At 36.4% G+C, this 25468-nt stretch overlaps 1 protein-coding gene across 1 annotated transcript in view; it reads right to left on the bottom strand.

Moving 5' to 3' along the window:
• The window catches only part of SEPSECS (Sep (O-phosphoserine) tRNA:Sec (selenocysteine) tRNA synthase), a 42554-nt gene that overhangs the window by 12770 nt on the left and 4316 nt on the right, over positions 1-25468 (bottom strand). Inside the window, exons 5-8 of the mRNA XM_004461812.2 lie at positions 23434-23587; positions 20123-20225; positions 11423-11552; positions 11195-11286 (exon numbers count right to left, since the gene is read on the bottom strand). Coding sequence (XP_004461869.1) covers positions 11195-11286; positions 11423-11552; positions 20123-20225; positions 23434-23587 — 479 coding nt within the window. The remainder of the gene's footprint in view (positions 1-11194; positions 11287-11422; positions 11553-20122; positions 20226-23433; positions 23588-25468) is intronic.

Genomic DNA, 25468 nt, shown 5'->3' with positions numbered 1-25468 from the left:
CACTTTCAGGACTGCAAATATACTCTTTTCAAACTTAGCTTTGTTCTAGGACATTGTTTGAAGTTATGGGTCTTTCAGAACTTAGTTGTCCTCCAAGCTTCAGCTCACAAAGTCCAGCCGTTTTGCTGCTATTTCTCTTCAGCACTTGTCCAACGGCAGATACATGCAAATATAAGTGATTATCTGTGCCCTGATAAGGAGAGCACTCTCGTAAAAGGAAAGCTAAGCAGAATAAAGGTCCTCTCTGGAAGCAAAACAGAAGTGAGGGTAAACCTCTAAGACTGATCTTTCTTTTTCCACAGAGAAACTCAAAGCAAATGTTTCTTATATTTAAACCCCTTTTCCTAAGGCCTCCTCAGTTGAATTCATGGTCATTTCTTCCCTCAATGAAGCAGATGTGTTGATCGGGAAGGGACTAAGAGCAAAGAGGCTCAGTTCACACACAGAATTCCACTCTCTGATCCTTTCACCCTTCAAAAAGGAAGGCTTGAGAAGAAATGGCTTCAAGCTGAGTTCTTGTGTGCCTCTACTGTGAAAAAGATAAAGCCTTTTCTAAAGACACATTGCCAGATGAAATAACCTCTAAAAATATCATTGTGGTCAATGAAAAAGGGCACAGAATTTTTAAAAAATCCTAAGTTTTCTTTTAAGCACTCCTTTTTTTAGTATGCAATAACACCAATAATATAAAAAGGAGCTCTCAGTGATGGTATATAAATAGCTCCAGCTGAAGCATAATAGCTTTGCCTTAGCTTCTGCAAAGCTGAACCAATAAACTATCATGATTAAATTTTCACAGCTCAAAAGCAAGTCCATTTAAACAAAAGAGGCCCTTACTTCTGCAACAAATCCAATAAAAAAGACAATATTTATGCTACATATATGCAATTATGGTTTATGAAGGACATCCACATTTTTCAATGAAAAGACTTGAATGAGGTTGTTAAAGAGTAAACTTTTATTCACTTACAATGACAGAGCTCTCAAATGGACATTTTAATACTTTGAGAATTATTACTATAGACATTACCTGTTCTAGGTAAATTCTATTACAGCATTTTAAATAAAACCAACTAGTACATTAACACTTTTGGGGTTGTACATACCACTAGATAGAGTGCGGGTTACAAGATAATCACTTCTATGGCTCAAATGTCTAGGGCAGAGTAAATGATACTCACCAATAATGGAGAGTGACCGGAAGCAGAGAAAAGTCAGTGGTAAAACAGAAAGCACAGAAGCTTAAACATCAAACACACTGAGGTTTCAACACCTGTTTCGGTACTTTTTTTGTGTAATTAATGCTGAACCTCAATTTCATCTGTAAAATGGGGACAGTACCTACCCCATAAACTTGTTCTGAGTATTACATGAAATAAAGAATACAAAGAACATAGCACAATTCCTGGCATACAGCAGCCATTCATAAAACTGTTAGTTCCCTATTCACCTACTGTTCTTCCTTAGCCTAAAAGAGTTTTCAGGGTAGAATAACAGGTTAGCAGTATTCTCACAGACACATGCTAATGCACTGTAGCTATAATCCTGTTCTGTCCTGTCCCTGTTTAGTTCTCTATTCTATCTAGGAAAAAAAAGGGGAAAGAACAAAGTTCTGGATGTTAGAGAATTACCTCTTAACATCTGAAAGGAACCATCCAATTCATGAATACCACTAGAACTTAAAATTTCTCCCATAAAATGATGACTAAAGAACAAAGTCCCAATGAAAGGCAAACTTGCACTGCCTGATGGATTCATTTATCAGCTAAGCTACATATTCCAGCAGGTCATTCTCAAAGCAGGTAGATTTTCATTTCATGCATACATGCATGGACCTTTGGAATCAATTACAAGCAGCTAAAAATTTTATGGTCAAATCTTACATGTCAAAAGTCTGAAGAACCAAGTCATAACAAATTCTTAGATCCCAAGATGACAGAGCACCCCTAAAATCAATAATTTCAAAATCTTAAAGAAAACTACTTTAGAAAAGGAGTAATTACTAGGAGAGAAGTATTACTCCCAGAAATACAGTATTTGCTATGCACAACAGGTAATCAGCATTCTAACTCACTTCTTTTCACACGTTTTCAACTATTCCCACATAAGGAAATGTTTCTATAAGAACAGCTAATTCGTAAGAGAACTCAGTATCAAAATGTTATCTACTTTTGGACTAATTTTTCAGAAAGATACTTATTCTGTGAAAAACAAGAGATGACTATTTATTAAGGATTATGACACTGGACCTATATGTTCCCAAATACTCTGTACTAGCTCATTCAACATTTGATGAGCACCTACTATCTGTCAAGCTCTGAATACTCAATCGCAAACTTCAAGGCGGACACTATTCTACCAGATTAGGCATAATCAAGGACCAAAGTTTCATTATAGACAACTGATGGTAATTTTTTAGATGTATATACTCAAATAATCAGTGTAATTTGCTAATTAAATTAAATAAAATTACTCAAGACTTCTGTTAATTTATTGTAACAAATATTTAATATTATTAACTACTGTTATTTATTATTTTAATTCAAGAAGAACAAAACCAGTAAACACTAAGTAGCATTCTTATTTGGTGCTATAATAAAAGCATGTAAAACTCTTTAAAATTTTTATCTGTATAATAAAGCATACTTTTTAATTAAAGGACTAACTTAAAATTGTAATGATACGTTGTTATAGCTATTATTTATTCCATTTAGTTTGCTTAAAAATGAATTTTAGTCAAAGCTGTACAATGAGCAATATAAAAACAGCTACAATGTAAGAAAAAAGACTGCAACTATGACAACTAAAAAAATGCAAACAACTAACAGGTTACATTTTCAAGGTTTGATATTTGGGCTAATTATACAGTCCATCTCAAACTCCATAAACATTATCTACCACCTATTTATAAGTATTAAAATGCTGCTAATGTAACTTATAGACTGTAGTTAACAATAATAATATTTTTGTAGCTAAGGCAAAGAAGTACTATACCAAGGTTAAAGGTAAAAAAATATATGGGACTTAGGTTTGAGATGTGAATATGATCAAGCATTTTTTTTTTCCATTTTCTTCATTAACAAAGAGACTTGGTCATGTCATTTAAATTGTGCTCATTTATTCATTTTTCAGAACAATGAAAAAACAACTGATTTTTTTTTTTTAGGATTAAATAAGATAAATGTCCCTGGACAGGATTTTTTGAAGTAATGCTTCCATAATTTGTCAAGCTACCTTTTTTCTATTAATTTATCTTTTGAAGTTGAAATAAAAAAAATTTTTAATGCTGATATTATGTTTCCTCACCAAGTTTTTGTTAGATACAAGTGACCTGTACTCCCCAAAACATGTGCCTCAAACTTTGGTGTGCCTCAGATTCATCAAGGATGTTTGATAAAAATACAGTTGCCTGTGCCCCACTTCAGACGTGATGAATCTGAATCTACTCTAAAGGAAAACACTATATTAATTTGATGAAGTGATTTAAAATATAAATTCTCCAAAAACTTGCTTCCTAAAGTCTTGGTTTAAAAATACCCTTTTAAGAGTTATACAGTTTTGGCAGCCATCAATTCCAGTTTATGATTACACAGAGAAAGCCAATTAATATAAATGAACACATAAAGAATGCTTAGGAGAATACCTGCCACATAGCGCTCAGAATTAGTTATTACTATTTCATATATATATAGCATTTAAAAGAATATGTGTTAAGGGAAACAGACGTGGCTCAAGCAGTTGGGCTCCCATCTACCATAGAGGGTTTGACGCTCAGGGCCTCCTGGTGAGGGCAGGGTGCCCGCGCAGGAATGCCACCCCATGCAGGAGTGCCAACCAATGCTGAGAGCTGGCGCAGCAAGGTGACGCAACAACAGACACAGAGGACAGAAATTAAGAAGACGTAGCAGAACAGGGAGCTGAGGTGGCACAAGAGAGTGACTGACTCTCTCCCACTCTGGAAGGTCCCAGGACAGGTTCCTGGAGCTGCCTAATGAGAATACAAGCAGACACAGAAGAGCACACCACGAATGGTCAGAGAGAGCAGACAATGGAGGATGAGGGGAGAAGGGGGATAAATAAACCTTTAAAAAAAACAACCAAAAAAAAGACTGTATGTTAATTAATAAAGGATGTTGTTAATGTGGAAAAAGTGGAGGGTGTGGGGAGTGGGGTATATGGGAATCCCTTTTATTTTTTTGTGTAACATTTTGTGTAATCTAAGTTTCTTTTACAAAAATAAAAAAATACATTAAAAAAAAAAAGACTATGTGTTAAGAATGATTTTACATGAAACTTTTCTCTCCAATGGTCAATCTTAGTGCTCACTTTACGTGGTCTATTGGGTATGCTAATCACTCCCTCTTCCTTGATATACTTCCTTCCACTGGCTTCCAGGACTCCATGCTCGTGATCAGTCCTACCCCATTACCACCCTGAAAACGCCCACAACTCTCCCCCTCGCTACTCTGCTCAGGACTCAAGAGCCTCTTAAGCTGATTGCTTCTTCGCAGTCTCCTTTGTTGGTACCTTTTCTTCTCCCAGACTCTTAATGTTAGAGTACCCCAGAGCACAGTCTTTGTACTTTTTCCTACTTATACTCAATCCATAGCAATCTCATCCAATCTACTGGCCAATATCTCTCAAATTTTTATCTCTACTCCAGTTTCCTTCACGCTAGACTCATACACGCTAGACTTCATACACTTTCTACCTGCCACCTGTACTAAAATGTCAGTGGATACCCAAATACAATTTCGCCCAAAAACCAACTCCTCGCCTTCCCTCCAAATCCAGACTTCCTATCTGGTAATGCTACCTCCATTCTTCCAGCTTCTCAGGTCAAAAATATCTGAATTCTTCTTCTCTCTTTTTTTCCACGACACACATCTACCAGGCAATTCTATTGGCTCAATCTTCAAACTAGACCCAGAATCCAACCACTTCTTGTTGCTTCCACTGCCACCACCACTTCGTGACTACTGTCATAACCTCCTAAGAAGTGTCAAGGCTTCATTCAACCCTTGCCTCTCTACACTTTATTCTCAAAAACCAGAGTGATCCTTCAAAATATGTCAGGTCCTGCTACTCCCGTTTCCAACCTTCAATGGCTCTCTATTTCATTCAGAACATGAGACAAAGACCGTAGTATGGCCTACAAGGCCCTACATGACCAGTCAGTCCTATCCCATTACCACCCTGACTTCAACTCCCACAACTCTCCCCCTTGCTCATTTTGCTCAGGCTCCAACAGCCTCAGCCTCTTTGCTGCTCCTCAAACACACTAGGCCCACTTCTGCCCTAATGTCTTTGTACTGGCTTTCCACCTATGTTCAAACTCTCTCAAACTTCTTCAGCTGACTCACCTTTTCAGTAAGGACTGTCCTGACCATTATATTTAAAAGATCTATATGTCTCCCCTACACCACCATAACATCCCCAATTCTGCTTATTTTACTGTATTCTTTCTTTTTCCTACAATACATTTCATCTTTGAGCAATGTTTATAATTCATTTACCACATTTACTGTTTATCACTGGTCTCCCTTACCTGAAATGTGAGCTTCGCAAGGGCAGATATCTTTGTCTATTTTATTGACCTGAATGACCCAAGTACCTGAAATAGTCACTGACCCATAATAGATTCTTAAAAATATTTAGTAAATTGATTGAACTGAATTGAATTAAATTGACCCCACACTCACCTTTACCTTCAGAAATACTGGTCCATACTTTAGACTGTGCTACTTTTAAATGGCCTTGCCATTGTTCAGAGAGGTTACCAAGACAGTCTGACATGGGTAGAAATGGATATGAAGTAACACATGAAACTGAAAAGATCATCATCTTAAAAAGAAAAATTTCAGGTTTACAAACTGTCTGATATATAAGTTAACCAATCTGCCTCATGCTGGATTACTAAATTATAGGGCAGGTCTCATGATTATAATGCTCAAGGACCAAGAAGCAGTTATTTTAAGAAATATTATATGGCTACTATAAACATTTTAAAAAACAGAAGAAAACAAGTGTTGGAGAGGATGTGGAGAAACAGGTACACTCATTCATTGTTAGGAACGTAAAATGATGCAGCAGCCCTGGAAAACAGTTTGGTGAATCCTCAGAAATTTAAGTATAGAATTACCATAGGACCTAGCAATCCCACTTGTTATATACTCAAAAGAACTGAAAGCAGCCACTTAAACACCAGTATTCATAGTGGCATTTTCCACAATTGTTAAAAATTAAAAAAACTCAAGTGTCCGTCAATATATTAATGGATAAACAAAATGTGGAATACACATACAATGGAGTATTATTTGGCCATTAAAAGGAATGAAGTTCTGATACATGCAACAACATGGGTGAACCTTGAAGATGACATAACGACTGAAATAAGCTGAACACCAAAGGAAAATATTTTATGCTGTCACTTATAATAATAACTAGAAGACAAGAGTCAGAAAGAAGAATACAGGTTACCGAGGACTGGATGGGGGTGGGACATAGGGAGTTTGCTTAATTGATACAGAGCTTCTGTTAGGAGTGAGAGAAAAGTTTCGGGAAAGGATGGTGATGATGGTGGCACAACACTGTATAATTAACATTACTGAACTATATAACTGAAAGTGGGGGACGCGGACTTGGCCCAGTGGATAGGGTGTCCGTCTACCACATGGGAGGTCCATGGTTCAAACCCTGGGCCTCCCTGACCCATGTGCAGCTGGCCCATGAGCAGTGCTGATGTGCGCAAGGAGTGCCCTGCCATGCAGGGGTGTCCCCTGCATAGGGGAGCCCGAAGCGCAAGGAGTGCACCCTGTAAGGAAAGCTGCCCAGCATGAAAGTTCAGCCTGCCCAGGAATGGCGCCACACACATGGAGAGCTGAGGCATCAAGATGACGCAACAAAAAGAGACACAGATTCCCATGCCGCTGACAACAACAGAAGTGGACAAAGAAGAACACGTAGCAAATAGACACAGAGAACAGACAATGGGAGGAGGGAGAGTGGGAAGGGGAGAGAAATAAATAAAAACGAATCTTTAAAAAAAGTGGATTAAATGGGAAGTTTTAGATTATATTTTATTACCAGAATAAAAAAAAATTCATAGAATTTTTAAAACAAAAAATTCAAAGAGCAAATCCTAATGGACTGTAGTTGTTAGTGCAATTATAATACTTAGGTTGGTACAAAACTAACTGCAGTTTTGCACTGTTGAAATTTGCTGTTTGATGCTGGCCTTCTTAACAAGCATTTCTCGCTTCATTTTTTTTTGCTAATAACTTATAACTTGCTCTTTATATTTTTTATTTTAGACTATGGGAATGGTGTTAAACAAAAAGCAAATTTGAGTGATTTTCTAATTTGAGCTCAAAATGGGCCATACAACAGCAGAGACAACTTGCAACATTAACAACACATTTGGCCCAGGAACTGCTAATGAATGTACAGTACAGTGGTGGTTCAAGAAGTTTTGCAAAGGAGATGAGAGCCTTGAAGATAAATAGTGGCTAGCCACTGGAAGTTGACAACGACCAACTGAGAGCAATTATCAAAGATAATCCTCTTACAATTACATGAGAAGTTACCAAAGAACTCAATGCTGACCACTCTATGTTCAGCATTTGAAGGAAATTAGAAAGGCAAAGAAGCTCGATAAGTGGGTGCCTCATGAGCTAACTGAAAAGAAAAAAAAAAAACTGTTTTGAAGTGTCATCTTTTATTCCACACAACAACAATGAACCATTTCTCGATCAGACTGTGACTTGTGACAAAAAGTGGATTTTATACGACAACCCAGCAACAACCAGCTCAGTGGATGGACTGAAAGAAGCTCCAAAGCACTTCCCAAAGCCAAATGTGCACCACAAAAAGGTCATGGTCACTGTTTGGTTACCCGCTGCCTCTGATCCACTACAGCTTTCTGAACCCCAGCAAAAGCATTACATCTGAGAAGTATGCTCAGCAAATCAATGAGATGCATTGAAAAGTGCACCATCTGCAGCCGGCATTGGTCAAGAGAAGGGGTGCAACTCTTCTCCACAACAAGAGACTGCACATCGCAAAACCGACACTTCAAAAGTTGAACGAATTGGGTTACGAGGTTTTGCCTCATCCGCCATATTCACCTGACTTCTTGCCAACTGACTACTACTTCTTCAAGCATCTCGACAACTCTTTGCAGGGAAAGCGCTTACACAACCAACAGGATGCAGAAAATGCTTTCCAAGAGTTTGTTGAATTCCGAAGCACGAATTTTTATGCTACAGGAATAAACAAACTTATTTCTCATTGGCAAAAATGTGATGGGTATAATAGTTTCTATTTTGATTAATAAAGATGTGTCTGAGCTAGTTATAATGATTTAAAATTCACAGTCTGAAACCACAATTCTTTTTGCACCAACCTAATATTGCTTTGCATCTAATAATATTGCTTCATCGATTTTAACAAAGGTACCACATTAATGCAAAATGTTAACAGGGAAAACTGTGTGTGAGGGGAGTATACGGGTACTCTGCACTATCTGCATGATTTTTCTTTGAACTTACAACTACTCTTAAAAAAAAATTCAGTGATGAAGATCTAAACTCCTATGTCTGGTCTACAAGGACCTTCAGGATCTAGTCCCAATCTACTCTGCCAGTTTTTCCTTCAAAAAGTCACCTCATCTTCAATGGTATCCTTTTGATCTCCTACCCCCATGAGGGGTATCCCCTTGGAAACCCCCAAGAGTCTTATCTGAACCTCTCTCACATCCCCAGCTACGTTTTGCTTTATGTCACATGTTCATTTGGCAAGTGATGTACTGCACACCTACTACATGCCAGACACTGGGAGGCTCTGACAGAGCAAGACTGTGACAGTGTCCCTGTTGTCAAGCAGTTCATGTCAGGTGGGGGAGGCAGAGAAGCTATATACCATTCTTTTAAGTGAGCTTCAGTGAACTTTAAAGTTTCAGGGCCTTATAGAGCATTGAATGCAACCTCTTCAATTTACAAATGAGAATACTGAAGGGTCTGCCATGTTTGCCTCATCACTGTTAACCCACTCCTCCTGGCCCTCAGTATGCCAGGGCTGCCTTCTTCCTAGCCCCAGGCTACTAATACTAAAGAGGAAAAAAATAAAAAATAAAGACATATTCTACAGTCTTTTAGAAATAGAAGTGTCCTGAAATACTGTTTATTTCACAAGTGGACAATAAAACCTAACAGCTCAGTTTTTCCATGGTGAAACAACTAGTTACAGGAGAACTAAGACCCAGCAGCACACAATTCAACTTAACCCTCATACATGAACAGGTGACAGGTTTTCCTGAACTATAAAACAGGTCTGTCTGTTATATGGAGAAGGTTCCTTGAGAGATTTGCTGAGGTCTTCTCATGTCTACAGTGATCTATGACCACGATGATGACTTCATGGAGTTGATCAAAACCGGAATTTTATTCTCATCACGGACATTGTTTTTTAAGGAGGTACTGGGGCTTGAACCCAGGAAGACTCATACATGCAAGGCAGGTGCTCAACCACTGAGCTACACCTGCTCCACTCACATATATTTTTTAAAGTAAGATTTACTGAGGAATAATTTACATGCAGTAACATTTCAAATGTCTACTTTTCAGGTGTCAATTTTGAAAACCACATACAGTCATGAAACACTTACACAATCAAGACAGAATATTCCATCACTCCAAAAGTCTCTTCCCCCTATCTCTAGCCTCTGGTAACCACTGATCTTTTTTCTGTCCCTATTTTTCTGCCTTTTCCAGGTTGGCATACAAATGAAATCATACAGTAGGCAGACTTGTTGACACTGGCTTCTTTCATTTGGCATAATGCATTTGAAATTCATCTATGGTACTGCATCCATCAGTAGTTCATTCCTTTTTACTGCCAATATGAATGTGTCACAGTTTCTTTATCCATTTACCAACTGATGGACATTTGGGTTGATTCCAGGTTTTGGCAATGATGAACAAAACCATCTAAATAGCAATGTACAGTTTTTTGTACAGACATAAATTTTTAATTCTTCAGTGTAAATACCAAGGAGCCAGACTGCTGGTTTTATATGACAAGTATATATTTATTAACTTTATAAGAAACTGCCAAATTGTTTTCCAAAGTTGCTGTACTGTTCTGCACTGCGAGGGCTGAGAGTTCTAATTTCTTGAGATCTTTGCCAGCATTTAGTATTGGCAGTTTTTGCTACTGATTTTAACATTAGCCATTCTAATAGCTGGGTAGTAGTAACCCATTGTGCCTTTAACTTGCATTTCCCCAAAGACTAATGATGTTGACCATCTTTCATGTATCATGTAAATTTTAGGAATGTCCTCACAAAAATTATAGAATTACTTTCCCATGGGCTGAATTAGTGGGGAAGGGAGCTGGGGTAAAATAGGACACACATTTTTAAACTTTGGCTAAGTTTCATCATAAGGCTTGCTGTGAAGATCTATGCAATAAAATACATATAAATGTTTTAAAATATCTATAGAATTATTATAAATCTAAGGGACTATTATTGTTACTAAGTGCTAAAATGTTAAACATAAAAACATTTCCAGGGGCTTCTAGCTCTCCCAGATGGCAGATGAATGAAGCATCTTAGTGTGAACTTCTGGAGCTGTCCTGAATTAAGCTAGTTTTCAAGGTTAGGAATAAAACCCTGTTTTAAAGCATAAAATGTCATTTTTCTTTTCACAGTCAACAAAACCAATGAGTTCAGCATTCCAATAATTGCAAGGGAAGACTGATCATTTTAGAATGAAAACCTTGTCTAAATTCTCATCTGGTTCCTCCCCCTGTAGCTGACATCTCACACCTAGACAATTCTTTATGCTTCCAAAACTTAAAAAGACTTTTCCATTTGTCTTTTAAGAGCCTCTACCTTTAAGTGATAAATTAATTAAATATTATTGAACTAATAAAAATCCCTGATGTAGGAGTTTCTCAGAAAAAAATGAAGGCAAAATCATCAGCCCAAGATGCCTCAGAATATCTGGACAGATGAGAATGACAATGACTAATCGAAAACCACCTAGGGTGGTTCCAGATTCAAGTAAATCTCCTAGGATTGTACTGGATTATCTTATACTGCCACTATATAAACCAAGAGGTAAAAATACCAATGATTTGGAGCACTGTTCTAATCAAGAGTGTTGTTTTATACTTAAAGGGAAAAGCTTACCTTTCTCTTTTTTAGTAGCTTCTTATAGCCATTTGATCCAAGTGATAATAAAGTAATAAGGACATCTAAAGAAGGTGAGGCTGAAGCTCTTCCTGAAGCAAGGAGGAAAAAATTACATTCAGGAAGGAAAAAAGCTTTTGAAATTAAGATTTATTAAAGTAGCCTATGTACAATGGGTTTTTGTTTGTTAGTTACTTTGTCTGAGGAGCAACTAACTGATTTACCTACCTGGATACATCTTGCTGATTTCCTGAATGAAGGAATCATTAAAGCCAGCAATTATAGCACCACCTACTGGAACCATAAAATTTTTGTCCAAGCTCTGAACAAAAGCATCTATTCTACCAACTCGAGCCCCCTAGAATCAAATAACATGGAGTATTACATATTAGTTGCCAGGATAACAGCAGATACATTGCCAGGAGAACATCAGATATACAACGACTCTTAACAAATTAATACCATTAACACAATTCATAGAAATCAAAAACAGATCAAAGATTATTTTCTTTGTAATAGAGCTAGTAAAATGTTTTTAGTATTAAGTTTTTAAATGGTGCCGCTTTATTTGGAAAAGCACTTTTTAGTTTATAACCTGCTTTCACATATAAAACATTTAATCTTCACAACCACCTTGTGAGGCTCAAGAGGGAACTGTATTGAAGCTTTAGCCCTTAAAATTAGGTAAAAAGAGTGATTCCTCCCATGACTCTCATTTGTGATCCTCTTTTTGATAAAACATATCAAGGGTCCTGCAGCTAATAGTTTTAAACACTCTCTTTGAGTTCAAAAGTGGTCACCCATAATCTAATGGCTTCCAGCTACCCAAGTTGCCAATCAATTATACATTTAATTACCTCTCTTTGCTGCCTGCACAATCTGCCACATGACCACTCTAAGGACTAAGTTCTGCTCCTACTACCACTCAGATAAGAAAAGAAAAAAGCAAAATTTGATTCTTAACATCAACTAATGGAAATTTTATTTATATACTCCTGGCAATTCTTAAAGTGATTTTTTTTTCATAACTCATGTTCCTGAATGTTATAATCTTTGATGATCTCATTCCATTGCATAGGAACTTCAAGTAAAATCTAATATTCTGGTGAAAAATTGAAAACTTGTCTATTAGAAACGTAAAACTAAGTTCTGGTCCCCATCCAACACAGTCTATGACCTTCTCTCTAATGTGCTTCAATTTTCTCCTCTTAAAAATAAAGATACTATCTAAATTTCAACCAAGATAGTTTTTTTCTTTATCTGTAGCCACAGATTTTCAATCTGTATTCAGAATCTACATTCCTATTAATATTATAACCACATTTGACCTTCATCTTCATGCCTTCTCTGCACATCCATATCTCAGAAAGGATAGGAGGAGCAGATAGCTAGTCTAATCTAAGAGACCAGACCCAGGCAAAAGGTAGAAGAAGAATGCAAAGAGAAGGAGCAGACTACTTTAGAGGCTACTGCATGATTGTTTATATCTTAACCTTCCCCTGTTACTCTTCTTTTCAATTTCCTAATAAATTACAATCAGAGAAAATCTCACCATTATCATATGAAAACATAGAGAAACATAAGATTAATGGAATAAATAACTGAAAAACATGCAGAATAGCAGCACTTAAAAGAAAAGTGGAATGGACAGAGTTGTCTTTTTAGTACCATTTTAATACTGTCCAAGGCTTCCTGAGAGAAACACAAACCTAAATTAGGAGAAGGAGTACTAAGACTTTGCTAGAACCTCTTCATCATTAAAATACAGAAAGCATTCAAAGAGTGCATATACTCTGTGGCAAGAAAACAAAACAAACAGGCCGAACACAATCTAAGGAATGGTATGTAGAACTTATTCCACAAACTGAAGTCAGAGGCGACTCATAAGGAAGAAAAGGAAACAACAAAAAGCAACAAGGATGGAAGAGCTTAAGTGAACTAGGAAATACAGGAACATGTTCTATGAAGTAAAGGGTTGCCATTTATTAGTTCATTCTCATTTATGCACGGAACACCAATAATCAACCAAACATCGTTCTAGGTTCTGGAGAGAGCAGCAGTGAATAAAACAGATTATTAATTGCTCATATAATAATTACTGCCAGAATTTACTGAGCATGTACTATATGTAAGGCACTGCTCTGAGCACTTTACATTTATAACTCATTTAACCCTCAGAACAATTTGAGGGACATGCTACTATAATATCTATTTTACAGATGAGAAAATTAAGGCCCAATGAAATTAAAGTAGCTTGGCCCAAAACTGACAGGTGGTTAACAGCACAGCAGGGATTCAAATCTAGGCTGTTAGAAGTTCCTTACCAAAAATCACCCAGGCATAAAAATGTAAATCACGTCTCTCTCCTGCTCAAAACACTCCAATGGCTGAAGACCAAACCAAGAATAAAACACCAAATCCTTAACATGTCTCAAATCTCTAACCTAATTTACTACCACTGTTTTGCTCACCCACTCTGCTCCAGTCATACTGGCTGCCTTGCTGTTCCTCGCACATTCCAAGCACCTTCCCGCCTTAAGAGTCTTGGCACCAGCAGTTACCTTTTGCCTGGAATCTCTCCCAGGAGCTACATGGCTCACTCCTTCACATCCCTTAGAGCCCAGCTCCAATGTTACTTCTTGGAGAGCCATCAGTCATTCCCCCTTCCCCCATCACTCCATCTACTCTGACCCTCCCCCAAATACCACAGAATTCATGAAGACCCATCATTATTATTGTCTGCTTTCCCACAAAAACCGTACCCTCCATGAAGGTAAGGATTTTTCGTTATTCACTACAGCATCCCTTGTGCCTACACGGGTGCCGGGTACATAAGTGGAAACCCAGTAAATATTTGTTGAATGATCTGACAATTAAGCATGTGATTAAGTGGCAGTACCGACTTCCCTCAAATTCTCAATAAAGAAAGCTGCTGCTTCCCATACTTTCAGATCTTCACAATTCTGACTAAAATAATTAACCCGATATATTTTGTGACTCGACTACCTCCCTCTCCTTTAATCTGTCCTAACATCCATACTCCACGAGCCTCCTAGTCATTTGAGTAAATAAGCAGAAGTCTGGGTTCTCCAAAGCTAACTTTCTTTAGCTGTGCATGTGTATACTAGAAAATTTAATATGCTCAGCATTGTCATTTGGGGGCATTTTCCTTTAAAACAATTTTTAAAAGCCAAAAGACTTTAATTATAGCTCTTCATTCATTGCTTGATTGTTGTAATTTACTTTCTTAAGAAAGGACTTCTAGTTTTTAGTACTAGTTTTGTGGGGTGTTGTTTTGTTTGTTTTTTTAAAGGAAAATATGGTGCTCTGGAGTCATGCTGAACAAGATGGGCCATTTTGTAGCTAGGGGACCTTGGGCGATTTACTAAATCCCGCTGAGTTTCTGTTATTATATATACAGAATTAGATGTGTAACATGATGCCACAAGAGAGGGCACTGGTATATTTTGATTCTGGGGCCTCAGAGAGAAAGCCATTCACCAGACAATTTGCAGCTGACCTTGGGAAGAGAACAGAACAGTTGAGACTGATACAGAAAGCCCAGAAAGAAATGAGCCCAATGCCAGGAGAGAGAGGAAGTCCTGAGAGCCCTATGCCAGCCTGCAGCTGCAAGAGGAAGTTGAAAGGGGAGGCTGAATCCTTGCAGAGATTAGTGCCCATCTTGCTTCAACACGGGCAAATGACTTTGGGTGAGAAAGCAACCTTGAATTGGACTCTTTAATCCAAACTTGTGTTGGACTCTTAAAATCTGTAAGTTTTTACCCCAAATACCCTTTTGAGAAGTATAACTTAGTTGTCGGAATTAAATTAATAAACCTGAAGAAACTAGCAGGGTACCTGACATATGATGGGTACCCATAAAAGGCCATTTATTACTCATGGGAAACACTGACATGAATTAAGGCTACCAGCAACTAGCAATCAACAAGACCCAAATATTTAGTTTAAAACAATTGCACCACAACCTCTTCCAAATTTGGGAAAAAGAGAAATGTTTATGTACTGCTTTTTTCCTTTTTCTTTTTAAAAATGTCCATTTAAGAAGGTAATTCAATATCTGCAATAATACAGTATCTGTATTTTATGAACCTCATGTTCTAATGCTACTTTTCTGGTTAAAATTTTAGTAAAACTATCTCACAAATGCAGAGGTGATGACAAAGCAGGGTATCCATGATGTACAACCCCAGAAGCACCTTTCAAATCATATCCTGAAGCACATTCTCTTTTACTCTTTTCAACTATATCAACCAAACTTCCTTGCATTTAAAAATATATCATGAGCTCTATTCCAATAAAGATGGCAGTGAAAAGCCTCAGGGCTCCATTCTCCTAAAAAAAAGTCTGGACAACCATAAGGAATGGCAGAAACACCTCAAAATTCCAAAAAACATCTCAAAATTCCAAAAAACAGTTAAAGGACTACAGTAACAAGGTTAAGCACTGAATCAAGAAAAAAGCTACTTAAAAGTAGTAGGATCTCAGGAGAGCAGATGTGGCTTAAGTGGTTGAGCTCCCAACTCCCACACAGGAGGTCCCAGGTTCAGTTCCCAGTGCCTCCTGGGGGGGAAAAAAAAACAAAAACAAACAAGCAAACCAAATGAAAAAACTAACTCAGGGCAGCCAATGTGGCTCAGTGGTTGAGCACTGGCTTCCCACATAAGCGGTCCTGGGTTCAATCTCCAATCCCCCGTACCTCAAAAAAAAAAAAAAGCAATAGGATCTCATGTCACCCTGACTGGCCCCTCCCCCACTCACTCATCAGCCAGACAGCACTCCCAGTGTGGAATAGGTCCCAGTTCTGGAGGGAGAATAACCCTCATGCACACACTGGAAGCATGTATGTCAGGTCCAATCTGTCTGGTGGTGGCCTGAGGGACTCACCATCCTAGAACTCGCCCTGCATGTAGAAGGCAGCACCCAGAGCTCTCCTACAGAATGCAGTGGGAAAGCAGTGAAGTCGTGCTGCCTGGGACAAGGAATGGATGGCTATAGAAAATATAATTCAGTGCCCCAGGACTGAGAGGAAACTGTTCCCTAGGAAAGAGGGGACATTCTTATCCCGATAAACAGGGAATTCCTAGGGCCACATGAGCATGCCCAAGACGAGAGGTATACACAAAAAAGATCAGGCCCCTAAGCTTTGGCCTGGAGAATTCTCTAAACTCTTTGTATGGTAAACTCTAAGGAGAACACTCACAGGACAATTTGCAAAGACTGGGAAAGGTTTTCTTTTTTTTTCCTTGTTTTTTTTGTTAGCTCCTGGCATTCAAGGAAAGCTCTAGCATAATACTCCCTGAGTAAAAGCTTAAAGAACAGACACCTCTGAGTTTAAGTCCTAGTGACAATACATTAAAAAATTTTATATTGACATTAAATTTCTTAAACTTTATAACTGCACTTAAGGTAACCGCAAGTGAATATCCTTGTTTTTAGGATATGTACATGGAAGTATTATGTGTTCAAGGAATACGATGTACAACCTGCTCTCAAAAATTCAGAAACTAGATAAACAGATATATAGATAGACAGATAGAAAAACAGATGATTGACAGAAATTATATGGCAAAGGTGGCAAAATATTAAAATTGGTAGATCTGGGTATGGGGGTTGGAGGTATGCTGGAAGTATCTATGGATTTTATATATATATATATTTTTTTTGGGGGGGGGGCGGTTATTGGGGCCAGGGATTGAACCCGGGACCTTGCATGCAAGAAGCTGATGCTCAACAACTGAGCCACATCAGCTTCCTGGGTTTGTATTATTTTTGCAAGTTTGAAATTGTTTCTAAATAAAAAGTTCAAAAAGCTTCTTTTAAAAAAATCTCCAAGTTCCAGCAAAAATTACAAAATATACAAAGATACAGGAAATAACGGTCCTGACAAAAGTGAAGATTAAAGCATTAGAAGCCACCATTAAGAAGGATCACATCTAGGACATTCCAGACAAAGCCTTAAAAACAAAAAAGTCCCTAAATATGCTCAAAGAGCTAAAGGGCAATGTGGACAAATAATAAAAGGTTTTCAGGAAAATGATGAACACAAAGAAAATACCAGTAGAAAGATGGAGATTATGAAAAGGAACCAAACTAAGCTGAAAACCAAGTAAAAGAAATTTAAAATTTCCTATAGCGGTCCAACAGCAGATTGAAGTTGGCAAAATAAAAGAATAAATGAACTTGAAGACAACTGAAATCATCCAGTCTGAGGAGTAAAAGAAAGAAGAAAAGTGAACAGAACCACAGAACCTGAGAATCTAAGGGATATGATCAGGCAGACCAGTATATGCACTGAGGGAATCCAGACAGAGAAGAAAGAAGTATGGAGAATATTCAAAGAAAAAATGGCTGAAAACCTCCCAAATTTAATGAAACAAATACACATATCCAAGATTGGTCAATGAACTCCAAAAAAGATAAACTCAAATAGATACACCCCATGACATACTATAATCAAACTATCAAATGAGAAAGATAGCAATTCTGAAAGCCATAGGAGAGAAATAACATGTCACCTACAAAGGAGCCCCAATAAGATTAAGTGCCAATTTCTCATCAGAAACCATGGAGACAAGAACACAGTTGGAAAACATATTTAAAGGGCGGAAAGCAAAAATTTGTCAACCAAGAATTATATATCCAGCAAAACTGTCTTTCAAAAATGAGGGTGAGATTAAGACATTCCCAGATAAACAAAAGCTGAGGGAGTTCATCACCACTATACTGGCCCTGCAAGAAGTGCTTAAAGGCATTCTGCAGGTTGACAGGAAAAGTACACTAGACAAGGGACTGACTCCACATGAAGAAATAAAGATTACTGGTAAAAATAATATCGTGGGTAAATATAAATACCAGTTGTGATGGTTAGGCTAATGTGTCAGCTCAGCCAGGTAATTGTGCCCAGTTGTTTAGTCAAACAAACACTGGGCTAACTGTAATACAAGGGCATTTATGGACTTTAGTCACTACTGACTTTACTGCTGTGGTAATCATAGACAGTTGATTACAACTACATCAATCAGGGAGATTGCCATCAGCAATGAATGACGCTTTATCCAATCAGTTGAATGCATTAAAAGGGGAAGTGATTCCAGCATTGAGAATTTCCCAGCTCATCTTTGGACAGCCAATGTCTCCCAGAACTCATCAAGGACCTTCACTGGACTTTCATTAGAGCCCCTGACTGCAGCCTTGCCTGCGGAACCTGGACTTGTGCATACCCACATCAGGTGAGAGACTCATAAAATCTCTTACTGGTGGCGGACTTGGCCCAGTGGTTAGGGTGTCCGTCTACCACATGGGAGGTCTGAGGTTCAAACCCCGGGCCTCCTTGACCCGTGTGGAGCTGGCCCATGCGCAGTGCTGATGTGCACAAGGAGTGCCGTGCCACTCAGGGGTGTCCACGCACAAGGAGTGCACCCCGTAAGGAGAGCCGCCCAGTGCAAAAGAAAGTGCAGCCTGCCCAGGAATGGTGCCGCACACACGGAGAGCTGATACAATAAGATGATGCAACAAAAAGAAACACAGATTCCTGTGCCACGGACAACAACAGAAGCAGACAAAGACGACACAGCAAATAGACACAGAGAACAGACAACCAGGGTGGGGGGGGGGAAGGGGAGAGAAATAAATAAATAAAATCTTTAAAAATAAATAAAATCTCTTACTATCAACAGATATCTCTTGTTGATACTGTTTCCCTAGAGAACCCTAATACACCAGTACTATTTTATTTCTAGCTTATAACTCTACTTTTTACTTCCTACACAATTTACAAGGCAAATGCACAAAATGTAGAGAAAGCAGTAGTTTTGGACTCAATGTATAAACATGTAATTTGGGACAAGAGCTACATAAAGGTGGAGACAAGAAGTACAGGAACATAGTGTATATACTACTGAAATTAAATTGGTATTAAAGCATATGAGATTGTTAAAGATTTAGGATGTTAAATTCAAGTCCCATGATAACCACAAAGAAAATCACAGAAAATGAGCAAACTCAGAGAAAGAAAGCATAATAAAGGTTACCAGCAATGCGAGGAAGGAGCAATGGGGAGTTAAAGCAAAATAAACATAGGGCTTCTATTTGGGGTATAGGAAAAGTTATAGTAATGGGTGGTAATGAGGGTACTGCAACACTGTGAATGTGATTAATACCACAGAATGGTATGCTTGGAAGGGGTTGAGATGGGAAGATTTATGTTGAATATATAAGGAAGGGAGGGAAGAAGGGATGAGCAAGAACAATATCCCAGAGGAGTACACACACATGTGGCTTCAAGGAGGAATAGATAGAAGGTCTGTGTGCCTGGAACGGAGTGGGTGAGAGGGAGAGGAGAATATGAAATCAGAGAAGTGGCAGACATTTGAATATAAGGCATGGCTCCAACTCTTTTTCTAAGTGGGATGGGAAGAATCTAAAACAGATGACCAGGATCTAGCTGATGCTTCTTTTTATTTTTTTTAATTTTTAAAAGACTGTCAACTTCACAGTTATATGCAAGAAAGTTTAAAAATAAGGTCATTTGCAATCTAGGATAATAAGGTAAAGTGATTCCTTAAACATTAAACACAGAATAAAATTATCAATATACTTTTAAAAATACCATAATCCTGTATATTGGAAATGTGAGGCTCCTAGTAACGAAACATTCTGACAAAGTTACAAACTAAGCTACTGATATATTTCTATGTTAATAATGGACAATCTAAGCTATTCTTCCAATTACCACCATACTGCCACAGAGTAATGGCTTTTATTGAGAACATCAAATGTAGTTCTCTTATATTCCCTGAAGTAAAGGATGCTAGAAAAGTGTTTTTACTATATAAGGTTGTAAGAAAAATAATCCTATAAAATGCTAAAACCCACTTTTTCTTGACGTAGCTTTTTAAACTCTCTTACCTGCTGAATTAGGTGCATACACTTTGAAGACTGCACTCCATAGGCATTGTTGACTATATGTGGAAGGCCATAATTAGCACAAATCACAGCCAGTTCTTCTAATCTATAAACATAAATATTCAATAGACATTCTCACTGTGCTTTATAAATTAGTGTGAAAACTTGAAAAAAACCTAATAGTTATACTTCATGAACACAAGAAAAAAGACTGATTAACCGTGAAATTTCTACTGCAGTGTTCTAGCATATAGTTCAGCAGCTTGAATAGAAATAGTGGGCACTTCAAAACAAGCCTAAAAAATCATTTAAATTAATATTATCAATTAAATTATAAAAATGTATGTAGATGGTAGCTTTTAAATATATTAAAATTTCCTATATAAAAACAAGAAGCAGATTTTTTCAATGACCCCCATCAAAAGATGATATGCAAATTTTTCAATGCTTTTGGTTGCTTATCACACTAAAGCTAATTTCTGTAAAATAATTAGCATTCCAGGTATCTTTAAAATCTCACATGAAACATACCACATAAAATACATTTTTATATACTTTAATATTAAAAACTACAGAATACTGAAATGTTTCAGTATCAAAGAAACACTTAATTTTGTTAACAAATTGGGTACTAAAGAGACTATTTTAAATAGCTGCTGGTTTTAAATCCACTCTTAGGTTTCCATTTGACACACTTATTTCAAGAGAATGTGAGAGTCTAACTTTACTCAAAGTAAGGTAATAAATTTCTTTTAGAGCATAATAAATGTTTTTTCACAAAACCAAACACTTTTTGTGAGGTCACCTGTATAACCTAAAACTAAATTCTATAGCTTGATAAAATTAATTTTTTCAATTTTCTTTCTGCAGTATTAAGAATTTGGAAGCAAAGCATTTTTATGCAATATAAGTTGTCTTCCAAAAGGATTATTACAAATACACATCATGTAGTTTTATTATATATTTATGCAAAATACAGTTCTATTTCCAGTGAACTACAAATAGGAATATTGTGTTCATCTCTCAGAAGTTTTCAAACTGTTTCTTAAAGTTTTATGAATTAAAAACTCATTTGTCAGGAAGCGGATGTGCCTCAAGCTATTGAGCTCCCGCCTACCATGGGGAGGTACCAAGTTCAGTTTCCAGTGCCTCAAGAGGACGAGCAAGACAGTAGCTGACACAACAGGCTGGCACGGCAAGCTGACACAACAAGAGACACAAGGAGGAAAACATAATGAGAGAACAACAAAGGAGGGAGCAGAGGTGGCTCAAGCGATTAGGTGCCTCCTTCCCACATGGGAGGTAATGGGTTCAGTTCCTGGTGCTTCCTAAAAGGAAGTCAAGCACATAGCAAACAGTGAGTGCAAACAAGGGGGTGAGGAGAAACAAATCTTTTTTAAAAAATTCTGGTACTGAAACTAATCTGATATTGTTCCTAACAAAACAGACCTTATGAGACACACCCAGTATTTTCTTCATAAGATAAAAGGTATTTTCACATATTTGTCTTCTAATGAAAGCTTCCTTAATAAAGAATGTGAAAGAAAGCACCATAAAAACATAAAGTTCTATTTTAAAAAGAAAAAAAATCACTTGTGATTGGTCAAATTTGCTAAATTTGCTAAAAGGTATTAAATGAAATATCTCCTATGTGAAGCAACTTCTAATTTATAATCCAATTTAAAGTGTGTGTTAGAAGATACGCAACTCCTTTCATAACTTTTTCTTTGACTGATTTCCTCCCACAATACTCCCTGTCCAATTAAATATCTAATAAAAACAAACTATTTGCTATACCCATTTAAGACTACAAGTAAAATAAGCTTGATGTAAAAAGTAAAAATGTATTTTTTAAATTTAATGGAAGAAGTTCAAACATACTACTACTAACTGTGCATCACCATTTTTCTAAAGCTCATTCTTATCAGAATCATTCATTATATAACACCAACTAAAAAGTGATAAATGAGAATTTTGCTGAGAAAAAACTGAATTTTTCAAAGGAAACAGCAATGTGAATAGTTAACACTGTGCCGGGCAAACCGTAAATATTCAAAAAATGTTAGTCAACATAAACAAAAACAAAACTGTCCTCAAGGGTAAATAATTCAACTAATACAGTTATCCTTACACTATTTTTAAAATTTATTTCTATCACAATGAAATTTTTCTAGAAATCAAAATCATCAAAGAAGAATAGAGATATTAATTAAATATTACAATACAAATTTTAAAATCTGATTGGTAAGTAATGAATAGTTCAAGAATATTCAATATAATATTAAAACAGAATTCACAGTCTCTTGAATGTAGCAAGATAAATTTCAGATTATGGTTTTAAAATTGTGTCTTAAAATCACAAAATAGTAAGAGCTAACTAACATGCATTTGTTACTGCCAAATTATGTGATTTCATGAATTAAAACTGAAGTATAACTTTGGGGAGCGAGTGTAGCTCAGTGATTGAGCACTTGCGTCCCATACAAGGTGATCCGGGTTCAATCCTCAGAACCTCCTTAAAAACAAAAACAAAAACTGAAGTATAACTTTATGCAACAAGAAAAGCCCAATGTCACTGCAGTTCTTACAAATTATTTGCACTTCTGTTCAAAAGGTTAAAATAAAAGTAACAAAAAAAGAATTGAAACTGTATTACCAGATATAAGCCTACTACATTTTCAGTAGAAACGTCTTCAGCAGCAATCATTTAGAAAAGTAAATACTTCTTGATTTATTTTCCTTTTTGCTTTAATTTTAAATGTTTACTTTTTTTTTTCTCAAAATGCCAAGACAACCACCGGGTACATCTAGGTATAGATCTGAGTTAATTGCTCAATTAAAAGAATTCAAACGAAAGTGAATAATCCTGAAATTTTCTACTTGAAATCTGTTACTACTGATAGCTCCTGCATATGAAAACTAATTGTAAAATCAAAGTGGAGATAATAGTGAAAGTAAGCAAATCCTACAATTAGCTTAGGAAAGGAACATCTATTAAATAAGGAAAAAAGAGCTGAAAGATCGAAAGACAAAATAAAGAAAACAGAGATGATCTGCATTTAGATGAGTTATAATGGACCTCTGCAAGGTAATAATTGTTTTTCCATCTTCTATATCAAATTTGTATTTTCCCAAGCCATTATGCTGTTTTCCACAAGGTCAATTCATTCTCCCAAGACAGTCCATTCACTAAAGACAGTCCATTCACTTATTTACCATCAAATGCTATTTAAGTATATTTGAGAATTAGAATATCTGTATTTTATTTAAAAGCCTGATGAACTCCTAAAGGACAAGAGTCACAAATCAATTACCTATCAGGCACCCTTGGAGCAAAACAGGATGTAGTAGAATGAATACAGAGAATGTAATCAGGCCCAAGTTCTTGGACTTTAGCCTCCACTGCTTTCAGGTCTGTGCGCAGCTCATCGCCTTCTAAAATGTTCTCTATCACCACAGGCTCAAAACCTAACCAAGCCAATCAGAAATCAAAATGTTAGTGGGAAATAAAATAAGGGAAGATACTGGAACTCTAGGAAGCAAGTGCTATTTTCCACACAAAAATTTTAAAGATTTTTGTCAATGAGCCCTCCCCATTAAAGTTTTCCCTCAACATTGGTATTGGTCAAAGGCAGGTCAAAATAATGTGGAAAACAACTAGGCCATTACGAAAACCACAGATCAAGTCAACACTTCGATTTTATAGGAGAGAATTCTAGAACATAAAGAAAACAAATGTTCAATAAATATCCATGTAAGTAATAACTGATAACTATAAGGTTCACTTAGCCCAATTTTATTTCAGATCATAGAAAAGTAAATTTGCTCATTTTCTCACACTTAAGTATTATTTCAAAGTTTACTTTATTTTGTAGACATAAATAAAAGTATATTCACATACTGAACAAACTGCAGTCACCAGTTTAATGTTTACTCTCTAAAGAAAAATATAATGACTTTCAGTAGCCTGAGAATCACCCACCCATCTCATAGTTTGCAAAGGCCTTCTATGATTTAAATATAAAAACTGTTCTCAAGTTTTCAGTTGAGAGAGTTCACTTAACTAGCATAATCAAAGGTCTCCCCAAATAAAAACTTTGTATTCTTTTATGGTAAATATTTAGGTATCTAGAAACTTATAAGTTGAAGAAAGCAATATGAACACTAAATAATGTACAAAATACCTGAGTAATTAAGAATATTTAGAGATAAAAGCAAAATCTTAGGGTTTAAATCTTAGAAATTAAATAGGAAATATATTTGGAAAATATTGCACCAAGTTTTTATGTTGTCACATGTTCATACTTTCCAAATACCAAAGAAAAAGGTTAGATTCATGGATTTACAAGCTGTAAGAGACTTAAAAACCAATTAATTCAAGTCACTCATTTCAAAAATAAGGAAGCAAAAATTTAGGCAGATTAAGTGGCTTCCTTAAAGTTACATAGCAAGTTAAAGTAGAGTTTAACTAGTTTTCTTTAGTGTTTCAGACTCGCCATCAAGTTGTCTGAATTCTAGTGACAGAAATATAAAACCTTGATTACTATAAAATCACCAACCACTGGCTATCTTTTCAAATATGTTGGTTCAGAGATGTTCAAGTTTTATACCTACAGCTATTAAAACAAACATTTAAATTCTTAAGGGCAAGGTGGTTAAAATGGGAAAATGTTGTAAATACATTACCACAATAAAAACGAAATTCTTAAGGACAGCTAATTTTCTATTATTTCTCATATTTTCTAGACTCAACCCTATTTTTGCTTTCAAACAATTGAAATGCAAGTTTGTTTTTTTTTTAGGAATACAACTATCTTGCTTCCTAAGAATATAGTTTATCCTAAAAAAAAGAATCTAAATTGCAGTCCAAATTATAATACTGCAACCTTTTCCCTAAGTCTGGTTGTCAGTTCTTTGGTTAAAAGGACGTGAAGTAACACACTTCACAGCTTTATGGCACTTAAAATAAATGTTGTATTTTTTAAAAGTCTATCTGTTTCTGCTATATGCCTTGATATGAATCCCTTTACACTAGTTTCTTTAGGTTTATTTATAGAATTGAATTATAGCCCAATACTATTCATTGCACACAACAGACTACAGCCATTCAAAAATAGCAAATTCTCAAATGTATAACCTAAGCTTGGCTTTAACAAGCCAACATACTAAAATAGCAATTTAAAAAGTTTATCTCATTTGTATTTTAAGTGCATGTATCCTTGCACTTTGATTCACTGTAATAATTAACATGTGCTCCACTTATGTATATTCAACAAATCTTGAAGCACCTTTTATGTTCCAAGGATAGCTGGTGTGTATTTTCATGTCATCCATTTTAAACCACAATGA

The sequence above is a fragment of the Dasypus novemcinctus genome, chromosome 1 (genome assembly GCF_030445035.2).
Source record: "Dasypus novemcinctus isolate mDasNov1 chromosome 1, mDasNov1.1.hap2, whole genome shotgun sequence".
Taxonomy (NCBI): domain Eukaryota; kingdom Metazoa; phylum Chordata; class Mammalia; order Cingulata; family Dasypodidae; genus Dasypus; species Dasypus novemcinctus.
Note: the sequence above shows the minus strand (reverse complement) of the source record. Positions and strands in the feature narration are given on the sequence as shown.